Source organism: Sorex fumeus, unplaced genomic scaffold (genome assembly GCF_029834395.1).
Source record: "Sorex fumeus unplaced genomic scaffold, SorFum_2.1 ptg000007l, whole genome shotgun sequence".
Lineage (NCBI taxonomy): Eukaryota > Metazoa > Chordata > Mammalia > Eulipotyphla > Soricidae > Sorex > Sorex fumeus.
The window spans coordinates 36690538-36703837 of record NW_026606064.1 but is presented as its reverse complement, the minus strand read 5'-3'; the positions used below and the strand labels follow the sequence as shown (position 1 = coordinate 36703837).

At 40.8% G+C, this 13300-nt stretch overlaps 1 protein-coding gene across 1 annotated transcript; it reads right to left on the bottom strand.

The window, feature by feature from the left end:
* Positions 1-9286: 9286 nt before the first annotated feature.
* On the bottom strand, positions 9287-10279 carry LOC130016134 (mas-related G-protein coupled receptor member X1-like). Its single transcript, XM_056106804.1, has one exon. It carries the CDS (start codon positions 10277-10279, stop codon positions 9287-9289), a length of 993 nt encoding a protein of 330 aa, XP_055962779.1.
* Between the last annotated feature and the right edge of the window lie 3021 nt (positions 10280-13300).

Here is a 13300-nt window from a genome sequence, read left to right as displayed (position 1 = left end):
AAATCAATGAACGTTAGACAGAGCGGCATCTTGAATTCCCGAGAAACCTCAACGAGCTTGGTTATTGTGTGGATATGGTCGATGGTGCTGAATCCTTTGCAGAACCCTGCTTGCTCGCATGGTTGTCCTTCATCTAGTGTTCTGCCAATCCTATTTAGGATGACTCAAGTGAACAACTTGTAGATGACAGACAATAGGCAGATGGGGAGATAGTTGCCAATGTCATGGATGTCTCCCTACTTGAACAGTAGTACGGTCCTGCTGGTTTTCCATTGGGACTGAACCTTGCATTCAGACAGGTAGCGAGTGAAGAGCCAAGCCAGTGTATTGATGAGTACTGACGGCAGGTTCTTCAGGTGTTCAGGTCTGACCTTGTCTGGGCCGGGTGCTGTTTTGTTTCTTTACCGATGAAATGGCGTGTCGGATTTCGGAAGGGAGAACGTTGGGAATGACATATCCATCCTGTGGAATTTGGTATGTCGGCAAGTGGACATGGCTATCGAAGAGATTTGAGTAGAAGTCATGGATAATCTTCTCCGTTGCCGTTCTGGAGGACGTGATGGATCCATCAGGACGTCGGAGGGCAGTCATCTTGGTCTTATAGTTGGCGAAGGACAGGCGGGCGTTACGAATACTTTTCCCGGCTTCTGCCGCATCTACCAGTACTTCTGCTCTTCTCTCTTTGAGGTCTTCCTTGATCGCATCTCTGCACTGTTTTGCAAGCTCAGACGTTAGCTTGCGGTTGCCTGAGGCTTGCGCCAAACCATGCTGGCGAATTAGCTCAAGAGTTTTCGAAGATAGGTGATTTTTTGTGGCTATCTCTCTCTTGGCATTCCTCGCACATTCATGGAGGTGATGAACCAGTCGATCGTATTCCTCGTCAATGTTGTCAACAATGGCATCTTCCCATGTTGCCGCAATAGTACCAAAGAGTTCCCAGTTGGTGGTCATTCTTGGAGTTCTCTTTTTGAACTTTGCAGCCCTTTCTCCCCACTCTGTGAAGTAGAATTTTGTACGAAGGAGACGGTGGTCCGATCCCATTCGAAATTTTGGGACAACAGAGACATCAGTCAGGCAAAACCATCGATTGAATATGATGTGGTCTATTTCGTTGTGGAATCATCCACCGGGAGACTCCCATGTCCATCGTTTAGATTCTGCCTTCTGGAACTGTGAGTTACCATGAATGGTCTTGGTCGACATGATGAACTCAGACAGTCTCTCACCCTGTTCGTTCCATTCTAAGCCATGGGTCCCGATGTGAAGTTCTTCAGCTGATCTTCTGGGTCCTATCTTGGCATTAAAATCACCCACAATGATCTTGTAGAAGGTGTGGTCTTCTTTATAGAACTTCTCTAGCTCCATGTAGAACTTCTCGATTTCTCTTTCATCATAATGAGGTGTTGGTGCGTAGACAACGAAGATAGAAACTGCAGGCAGTGAGTCACATCTATTCAAATGTAAACGTCCAATTCGGGTTGTTAGGCGTTCGAATGAATCAATGCTCTTGGCCAAGTTTGTGTTGACAAGGACACCGACGCCTCCAACTCCTCTTTTATCGCATGTTCTGAGGAACAATTCTTCTCCAGTGTCGAAAACGGCATGGTGAGATTCGTGCCTTCTTGTCTCGGTCAGACCAATGATGTCATACTTGATCATTTGCGCTTGTACCATCAGGTCCTCTATGGATGCATCTGATGCTAGCGTAGGTGCATTGAAAGTACAGACGATCATTTTTGTCTTCCTTCGTTGTGGCACCCTAAGCCTTGGACCCCAGGCTCGGCGGACCCAGGGACAGAGCTTCTCTGCTTGCTCCTACCACCACAGGTGACAAAGTGATTCTAATCAGGAGCCCCACCCTACCCTGCCCTGTCTGCTTCCATCAACCACCCAGGGATCGAATTGCGCACAGGAGACCCACCCTACCCAGATAAATACCCCACTGGCAGATTTCCACTCTTGACACTACTTCCACTACCCAGTCGTCGCCACACTGCAGGATGCTTTCTGGACCCGCGCAGCCGCAAGCGGCCACGCGACACATCATAAACACTAAATACCTATCTTCTGGAATTGTCGTACCATATTTGATAGGGTTCAAATATGGTAACACCTACAAGGGTGATTAGAGGTCGCCCCAAAAGCCTCTATCCCTCTCGGAAAGACTGGCAAGCTACCGAGAGTATTCCGCCCGCATGGAAGAGCCTGGCAAGCTATCCGCTGTGTATTCGATATGCCAAAAGCAGTAACTACAGCTGGTCTCATTCACCTGACCCTGAAGACTTCACCGACATGGCAGCACTGAGAAGGATGAGAAAGGAGAGGCCAACAAAATCTCAAGGCCGACTTAGGCTGCCATATCATTTCCATATAGAGAAAATAAAATGGAAGCACCAAGAGTTTCAGTGATAGGTACTGATTCCTTGCACACCATTGAGATAGTGCTGATCCGAATCTCCATGTCTGAAGCAGGTGCTTTTCGTTTCCCATTCCTACAGACGCACTTGTAGAATAAAGTGGCATCTAGTAAAGGAGATGAGATGGAAAGATGCTAGTAAGTCTTATTACAGAACCCAGGAGAAATATAATGATTTGGGATTTTTGTATAACCTCGATTGAGCAATTTAAAATGTCAAAAAATTGTAAAAAAATAAGAAAAACTGTTTAACATTAAAAAATTTTTTCTTTTTAGTTTTTTAATTGATAATACTGTTATTGTAGGTTTTCATGAATAAAACATTCTAGTACCACACATCCCACTGTGGTTCCACTTCCCACTGTCATTGTCCCAGTGTTCAACTCCCTTTCTCTTTTTTCCTCCCTTATCACCTCAGCTTCATGTGTTTCCTTTTGGGGAGCAGTTTTCATATTCCATTGGTTTTGGGCATTTTTTAGTTCCTTACAATATTTCATTATATGAGACAGATTACTCTATATGCGTCTTTCTTCTTCTAACTTCACTTATTATACGATCCATTCATATAGAAAGCAGTGAAATGAATGATACATGAAGCCTCCCTAGAACAATGCTCAAAGGCCCAAGTACCTTGAAACTACAAAGCATAGGAGTAAAGTGATTAGAAGATATAACCATACCCAGAGCAATGAAAGGAGTACTCATTTTCCTAGAAGTGATCAATAAGCCACCAAATCACTCTTGGATTCTGCACTCTTGATGGCCTGATGAAAAGGGCTAAAATATAAACATATAGGGTACTTGTCTTATTCATTCATGTCACTGAACACCAATGTCAGTTGTGATTAGGGCTTGTCTAGTATTTTTTTTTAATGAATCACTGTGAGATACAAGTACAGTCTTAGAAACTTTCGTGATTATATTTCAGTCACACAATGATCAAGTACCCATCCCTCCAGTGCCCATTCTCCACCACGAATGTTCCTAGTATTCCACACCCCAACCCTACTCCATCCCCGGCTCATCCCCCTCCCCCTGCCTCTGTGGCATGCACTTCTCTTTTACTCTCTCTCCTTTTGAATCTTATGATTTCCAATAAAGGTACTAAGTGGCCATCATGATTGGTTCATAGCATGCATCTCCAACCCTGAGTGAACCATCCAAGTATCATTCACTTAGTGGTCCCTTTTCTATTCCAGCTTCCTTTTACCCCAGCATGTGAAGTCAACTTCTGAGCCATGGAACGACCCTCTTGGCCCTTATCTCTACTCTCCATATATGTTATTCTCCCTTTCTGTTACTTTGTATTCCAAAATGAGTGCAGTCATTCTAGCCTGTTTTTCTCTTTCTAACTCATTTCACTTAGCATGATACTCTCCATGTTGGTCCACTTATATGAAATTTCATGACTTCATCTTTTTGAACAGCTGCATAGTATCCATTGTGTAGATCTACACAATCAAGGCTTGTCTTTTTGTCCCCTGGGGGGAAAAAAACCCTTAGAAACCTGAACCTTCTTCATGTTTGTTCTGGTTTATAATAATGCTCATTATATAATCTCCTGTAGTGCTATCACTTTGTATTTTTATTGCAATAGTCTTATTAACGGAGTTGGAGTGATAGCACAGCAGTAGGGCATTTGCCTTACAAGCAGCCAACATGGCTGACCCGAGTTTGATTCCTCCGCTCCTCTCGGAGAGCCCAGCAAGCTACCGAGAGTATTTCGCCTGCACGGCAGAGTCTGACAAGCTACCCATGACGTATTTGATATGCCAAACACAGTAACAAGAAGTCTCATGATGGAGACTTTACTGGGCCCGGTCGAGCAAGTCGATGAACAATGGAAGGACCATGACCGTGACCGAGTCTTATTAACAAAGAAGAGGATAAATTAAGGATAATAAATTACTTGGGATCTGGGTAGGTCAACATAGACCCTGATTCAGGAGTCACACCTAAGAAATTCCATGTTTTCTGCCACATCATTTATAATGAGAAGAGTTTTCATCAAAAGTCTTTAAATGAGGCAGTTTCTCAGGAAGAATCAGTATTGTAGAGACTGCAGTTACCTACTAATTCCATTTCTCCTCAGAAATATTACTGAGGGTGTGGGAACAGGGCTGGCTGATTCTGGATGGTACTAAGAACTTGGTCCTGTCATCACTGGGCACGTGGTTCGAGGAGAGCAGAAGTAAGGCACCAACTCCTTGAGTTCTGCCTTTCTTTTCTTCCCCTAGCTGATTGCAAAATGCCACAGAGGACCACACGGTGTTAACACAATTATTTTTAAAAAGGGAAATACACAAAAATGGGAGAGGCATGTTTTCTCAAGACTAAAGTCTTTTTTAGTAATTGCAGTTTATTTAAAACACAATTGCTGGTTCTGAAGTGATAGCACGGCAGGTAGGGTGTTGCCTTGCACGAGGCCTATCCAGGTTAGATTCCCAGCATCCCTTATAGTCCCCCGAGCACCGCCAGGAGTAATTTATGAGTACAAAGCCAGGAGTAATCCCTGTGAATAACCAGGTGTGACACAAAATGCAAAAACCAAAAAACCAAAAAACAAACAAAAACCACAATTGCTATTCTTTGTTACAAATTCAAAATCATGAACCTCCAAAATTTGAAAAATACATATTTATAAATAATTATAAATACCAGTATATTTTCAAATAAAAATAAAATTATACTGGAAATGATGTACTTTTGAGATATTATTCCAAAGAAATTGTGCAGGTGTTGTTTGACAACAAAAAAGTAAGGAAATAATTTGATGGAATGTAGTAAAGAAGAGTTCTATCACGCAGAAAAAGTCCCAGAAACTTCCTTTTCTGAAGAAAGCAAAGGAAGATAGAATCCTCTGCCTTTATCACCAAATCCATTTGCATATTCTCATTGATTATGCATCCAGGAGACAATATCTCTATGCCTCACAGACTGATTCCCACTTCCTGACTATGGTGCATCCAGGAAAAGGAGAGTGAAAAAATTGTGAGGACAGGCATTTGAAATACTTTCTCCCTGCCAGGCTGTGAGTATGCAGTGAGCAAGGCAAACATCCTACCTGCTGGACTATCTCACTGGCCCTGAATTTCTGTCTTTTCTTGGTGCACTCAAGTGGCTCCTGGTTTGAGGTTCATGGATGTGCCTTAGGGCAAAAACCCAGCAGTGGCTTTTGATAAGGAGTCAGCTTGCCACCTAAAGGTAGAATGCAAAGCAGGCAAACTGACTCCTGTTGAGACGTAGTCTATAGAGATTTACCTTCGTTTTGAACCTTTCCTGCCCCCGAAGAAGACTTCTCAGAAGGAGTGGAAGTTGGTGAGAGGGAGGCTAATCAATTTTCCAGTGAACATCTATGATTTCCTTTTCAAAGACCTGCTGTCAAATGAGACCACAGTGTCTTTAGTGTCATGACCACTCTGGGGATGTGTCTCAACATTAGATCTGATGAAACCTCCATTTCAGCCTGTGTATCTCCACCCCCATGTGGTATACTTCTCTGGAAGTGGTTCTTGTGGATTCTGTCATTGACAGTCATGTGCCTGGGCAGCACACAGAGCAATGGGATTTTAGTCTGTGAAGATTAGAAATAGAGTACACTTTGCTTTTCTGAGACTCAAACTCTACTTGACTCTTTTCATTTTTGTATTATTATGGTAATAAGTCCTTTTCATTTTTATGTTCTTTACAAATGCTACAGAAGTATATCAGCTCATAAAATCTACTGACATCAATTCCAGAAGGAGTAGTTTTATTCACTTTTGCATCTAAACTATTTTTTTATGATTATTGATTTGAATAACATTTATATTTCATTTTGTTTGTCAGTTTGAACCAGAGAATTATTTTTCTTCCCATATAAGACTTTAGGGTATTACAGGAAATTTAGAATTTTTAAGAGTTGTTATGAAATTTAGTTGTCAATTATATGATATGCTTTCAAGAAAAATTGAATAATGTGCAAATAAACTAAGGACGGACAATAAGAAACAGTCCAATGTCACAGTTTTAAATGACTTACTTGTTGATTTAAATTTTTCACAATTATATTTTTTTCCCTAAAGATTCAAAGTGTAAAACATTTCTCTGTCAGCTGTGGAGACAGTGTAGGTTCAGACATTCTCTCACATTTTTTTTCTTTTAACTAGTGCTGTCTTTATTCAACTCAGTCAGAATTCTGTTATGGAAATTAAGAAGGGTTGAAGGACAGCAATTACATATAGGTGTGGTTGAACATTAACATGAACATATGTAAAGCACCTTTTCCAGTAAAATTCTTTTTTTAAATTTTTATTAGTGAAATACCATGAGGTACAGTTGTAGACTTACAAATTTTTGTGCTTGGGTTTTAGTTATATAATGATCAAGTACCCAACTCTCAACCAGTGCACATTCTCCTCCACCACTGATCCCTATATCCCTCCCACTCCCCATCCTCCATCCCACCCTGCCTCTGTGGCAGGGCATTCCCTTTTGTTCTCTTTCTCCTTTTGGGTGTTGTGGTTTTCAAAATAGGCATTGAGTGGCAATCATGTTCGGTCTATAGTCTAATTTCAGCATGTATCTCCCATCCTGGGAAGATCCTCAAACCACCCTTTATTTGTACTCTCTTCTCTATCTGAGCTGCCTTTTCCCCAAGCACGTGCAGCTGGCCCCCAAGCCATAGAGGGAACCTTCTGTTACTTATCTCAGCTATTTTTGGGTGTTAGTCTCCTATTTTTTTACTTTATGTTCCCCAGAACTTTCTATGTCTGTACCTCTCTTTCTGACTCATTTCGCTTAGCATAATACTTTTCATGTAGTACCACTAGTATGTAAAGTTCATGACTTCACCTTTTCTAACAGCTACATAGTACACCATTGTGTAGATGTACCAAAGTTTCTTTAACCAGTCATCTGTTCTCGGGCACTCAGGTTTTTTCCAGATTCTGGCTATTTTAAACAGTGCAGCAATGAACATAAAAGTGCAGATGTCACTTTGACTATACCTTTTTGCCTCTCCTGGGTATATTCCCAAGAGTGGAATTGCTGGGTCAAATGGGAGCTTAATTTCTAGTTTTTTGAGAATCATCCATACTCTTTTCCAAAAGGGTTGAACCAGTAGGCATTCCCACCAGCAGTGAAGGAGGGTCCCTTTCTTGCCACATCCACACCAACACCGGTTGCTTTTGTTCTTTTGGATGTGGGCCAGTCTCTGTAGTGTGAAATGATACCTCATTGTTGTTTTGATCTGCATCTCCCTGATGATTAATAACGTAGAGCATTTTCTCATGTGCCTTTTAGCCATTCGGATTTCTTCTTTGAGAAAGTTTCTGTTCATTTCCTCACCCCATTTTTTGATGGGGTTGGATATTTTCTTCTTGTGGAGTTCAACCAGTAGTTTGTGTATACTTGATATCATCCCCTTGATGGATGGGTATTGGGCGAATATCCTTTCTCACTCTGCAGACTGTCTTTGTTTTTTGGTCACTGTTTCTTTGAGGTGCAGAAGCTTCTTAGTACAATAAGGGAGCAAGAAGTGTGAAGTGGAGCAAGGAAAGCCTCTTTAACAAATTGTGTTGGCAAAACTGGACAGCTACATCCAAAAAAATGGGCACAGATCTCTGCCTAAAACGATGTACAAAAGTAAGATCAAAACAGATTAAAGACCTCAACATCAGACTGGAATCCATAAGGTACATTGAAGACAAAGTTGGCAAAACCCTCCATGACATTGAAGCTAATGATATATTCAAAGATGTCATACCACTGGCCAAGCAAGTGAAAACAGAGATAGACAAATGGGACTCTGTTAAACTAAGAAGTCTCTCACATTTTTACAGAAGTAAAATTTGACAGAATCAGGAAGATGGGTCATTTAAATATGTATAAAAACCTAAAGATGTGTATTAATATATATAATACATAAAATGTATGCATAGAAAATATATTCGTATGCCTAGATGTATATATTTGACATGTATAAATATGTATGGGGCTGGAGCGATAGCACAGCAGGTAGAGCGTTTGCCTTGCAAGTGGCCAACATGGCCGACCCGAGTTTGATTCCTCTGCTCCTCTCTGAGAGCCCGGCAAGCTATGGAGAATATCTCACCCACATGGCAATGCCTGTCAAGCTACCCGTGATGTATTCAATATGCCAGACACAGTAACAATTCTCACAATGGAGACAATACTGGGCCCGTTTGAGCAAATCGATGAACAACCGGAGTACAGTGACAGTACAGTGAAATATGTATGATGACATATAAATATAAAGAAATAATCATAAAATATAAAATATAAAACCTTTATCTGATATTGTATGCACAAACTTTTTTTTTTCCTCATTTAGTTTCTATTCGTATTAGCACATGTTTTCTTAGCTGTACAGGAATGTTTGAATGGATGAGGTCCAGTTGGTTTTTTTGTTTGTTTGTTTCTATTTTCTTGAGTAATAATTTATAAATATTAGCATTTTGAGTGAGAGAGCAACTCAAAGAGAAATAGTAAGTCCAGATCATATAGAGCACACAGCAGATATATGAAACAGATATAGAACCATCTCCCTAGAATATTCATTGAAAATTATTCCTAGAGTTTCACATGCAACTTCTTCCAATTATCCAGTTTTAACTTCTGATTATTACATGTAATAAATACAAACAGGTCTGGAAAACACTCAAGGATTAATAGCAAATTTATTCTGTGTGAACCCTATACAAAATAGACTTTTTACCTATATATATTTGTGCATATATATATATATATATATACACACACCATAAAAATTAATGGTGGTTCATTTACAATATTCAGCTTTATGAAGTGAGAATGTGATATCTGAAATAAAATGACAAAATTTCTGAAAATTATGCCAACATAGTTGAATTAGGTCACATGAATATTTCCTGACATCTCCAGGGTCTCCTGAGGAGGGCTGCCTTGATTTCCATCCTCCTCAGGAACATCCTGTAGAGCTCTCTGCAGAATTAGTTTTAGGCTCTTTCTTTGCTGTCTTTGCTGCTGCCTATAAGAGCCAACAAAGAAGTAAATGATGGGATTGGCACAGCTGTTGACACAGGCTAATACCTTCGTCGCTAAATCTACTTTAAGGACGTCCCAGTAAGAATCAGTTTGCATCCCGAGTAAGAGAAAATCATTGATTCCCCAGGGCAAGCCACAGAAGAGGAAGACCAACACTGTGAGCCCGATGGTTGCATACAGCCTGGTCAGCTTCATTTTCAGGGAGCCACACAACAACCTGGCCAGTAGCACCAGGCTGGACCCTAACATGAGCACAAAGGAGAAAATTAGCCAGGTGGGAATGCTAAAACGGATTATAATGTACAAATATCTATCAATATATGTAAACCATAATCCAAATAACCACATTCTTAGGATAGACAGCAGTAGGGACAGGGCCCAGATAAGGGCACAGACAACAGATGACATATGTTTTGGGCGGTGACAATGATACCATATGGGTTTTAGGACAGACAGGCAGCGCTCAGTGCTAATGGCAGTGAGAATGCTCAGACTTGCAACATAGGAAAAGAAAAATGCTACAAAAAAAACTTGTAACAGGATGGTGTATATACTATATGCAACCAAATCCAATATGAAGAATGCAATGTGGGTGCATAGAAAGACACAATCAGCTCCAGCCAAGTTGAGGATGTAGACGGAGAAAGCATTCCTCTGCATGTGGAAAGCCAGGAGCCAGAGCACCACAGCATTTCCTGCCAGCCCCACCAGGGAAATGATGAGCTCCAAAATGCCTGAGATCATCCAAGCCATGTTATGCTGTCTATCAAAATCGTCCCAGTAGCTTTGATTATGCAGTGTGCTTTCAGTCACCCAAGTTGTGACAGTTATATCCATGCTCCAAAACTCTCTGATGGTGCACCTGGAAACACAAATGAGAAAGAATTTTCAGTATGACCATGGATCCTCATGGCCATATAGGTACCTGAGATAGAGAGGAGCAACCTATAAAGTATATGCAGGCCACACAACTTTGACATGCTATATTTTGACTTTGCCTGATCTTTCTGAAAATCATGATCCACAACTTTTCACAAAAATTAAATGTTCTCAGATCCTAATTTTCCCACTAGTTTTCTAGGCCATGTCCCATTATACTGTCTGGAGGGGAGTTTTCTGGGCAGAAGGTAAACACAGCTGCAGAACTCTGGAGCCATCTTCTTGTGCTCTGGGCTTTCTGTTCTTCAGAGGCATGAACGTTGCGACATCTTAGTGATTGAATATGACCCACTAACAGAACACTGGACCCCAGGATATGAAAGAATATGACCCTGAAGTAGAAGGTCTGTAAAGGCCCATACATCAGCTCTCTGAAAACAAGGAGCACTTACGCATGTTCTTTAGTGTGTCCCAATGCCTCCATTTGTCAGGGTCACAATGAGTCATTAGGATAGAGATAACAAATGAGTGATGGATGTTTGGAACTAACCTCAATTGTGTGTAAATATGAGGACAGGTAAGATAGAGAAGGGGCCACTATAAAAATAATAGCTGGAAGTGATATTTCTGAACTTTATTGGCAAGAGTGGATGGCTAAAAGTAGGTAAGGGATATTTTTGATAACCTTTTAATATCAATATTGCAAGCCACAATGCCCAAAAGGAGATAGCTAGCTAGCTAGCTAGATGGATGGATAGGTAGATAGATGGATGAATATGTAGATAGATTGATAGATCTTTAGATATATATATATATATATAGAGAGAGAGAGAGAGAGAATTGTGGAAGGGTGGAGAAGGCAGTGAGAAGGAACTGGGACCACTGGTGGTGGGAATAGTACACTGGTAAAGTGATGGGTGTTGAAATACTGTATGACAGAAATATAATCATGAATGACTTTGTAATGCTCTTAAAAAAATAAAAAAGAAAAATATCAAAAAGAAACGAAAGGAAAAAGTTTAAATAACAGATATATAAAGAAATATCATTACTTATCCTTATTCGGAAAGTTTTTGTGTCTGAGAGTATTATTCATTAATCATGCACATTTACTAGTTCCGTCTTCTGTGAGCTTAAAAGACAAGATAATCTAGTAGGCACTTGCTAATAATAAAGGATATTATTTATCATAATAAATAAAAATGGAATGAAAGCCCTGAAAGCTTCTGACAGTATCCTGCCCTAGTGGCAAAGCCTTGCAAGCTACTCAGGACTTATTCAATATGCTAAACACATTAACAAAAAGTCTCACAATGGATACATTAGTGGGCAGCTTGAGCAAATCAGTAAACAATGGGAGGACAGTGCTACAGTGCAGTATGGAAAAAGGCATCCAGGCAATGGAGTAGGCAGTGGGGCTGAATGAGAGACTTCATGATTTATTTAACTTGTGACTTAAAATACAGAAGACAGATAATATTTGTAGTTTTAAATTATGAAATTCTATAGAGAATTTTTTGAAAAATGGGGTAAGATATTGTTATTATTATTATTATTATTATTATTATTTTCTTTTTTGGTCACACCCAGCTCTGGCTCTTCACTCAGGAATTACTCCTGGAGGTACTTGGGGAACCATATGGGACACATCAAATCCAGGTCTTCCACCTGCAAGGCAAATGCCCTACCCACTGTACTATTTCTCCAGCCCCCATGATTTTTAGTTTTTTATTTATTAATTTTTTAATGTTGTGGCACACCTTGTGATTTTCAGGAGTTACTCTTGGCTATGTATACAGAAACAACTACTGGACATGCTCAGGGGATCAGATGGGATGCTGAGGATGGAACGTAGGCTGGACACATGGAAAGCAAATGCCTATTGTGTACTATCACCAGGCCCTATGGAGTCTGGTTATTGGTCATGTGCCTTTGACCAGAGAGATTTTCGATATAAACACAAATGATCATTTGAACTTTAACTTGTGAATAGTTGGCAAATCAAGGTGAAGAAGAGCACCTGGATTAGTGCTATTCAACATAAAACCTCTGTCTTCATCTTCTTAAGAAAATATTGAGTTAACGGAACAAAACTGCTGACTCTGAGAGGTTGACAGGAAGAGCTGAATAGAGAGCATTTTTGGTCATGTCATGATACTAAGATCCAGCAGGTGGGTGTGGTGAGTGAACTATGTAAAGGTATAAAATCAATCCTTAAATGTCATATCTAAGGTTTGATAATTGACACCATTCAAAACTAATTTAAAAAGAATAAAAATGCTAAGCAAACACTATCATTTCTATATAGAGTAAAAATAATGGAAGCACAAAGGGTTTGAGTGGTAGGTACCTGATTGCATGCATATAATTGGTATAGTGCTTCTCTGAATGTGTAGGTCTGAGTCATCTACTTTTCCTTTACCAAATCTACAGATGCACTTGTAGAATGGAATGGCACCAACTTAAAGAGAAGTGAGACAATGATGCCAGTAACTCATCTACAGATCCGGTGAGGAATATTTTGATTTTTTTTTTGCAGAGCCTGAATTATTTAATTTAAAATGTTAAAGGTATTTTGTAAAAAAAATAGAAGGGCGGCGCGAAAACTAACCTGGGGGGTGGGGAACAAGGGAGCAGCTCAGCTTGGAAGACCGAAAGGGACAGGCAGACAGGCGCAGATCCCCTTTTCCTCCCAGTGTCGGGGGTGCGGAGGGGGGGAGGGGGGGAACAGGCTGGGACTCCACCACTCAAGTGTCTGCAGGCAACCCCCGTACGCTGGGAGGAAAAGGGGATCTGCGCCTGTCTGCCTGTCCCTTTTCGGCAGCCCAAGCTGAGCCGCTCCCTTGTCCCCCACCCAGTCTTTACTTCCTGGACAGAAACCAGGTATCCGTGGGGGCGTGGCCACTTCAGAGGTGGACATGGCTTTAAAAAGTGGGCGTCGCCTAAATTTCAGGGGCCAACGCTTACCGGAAGCAGGTA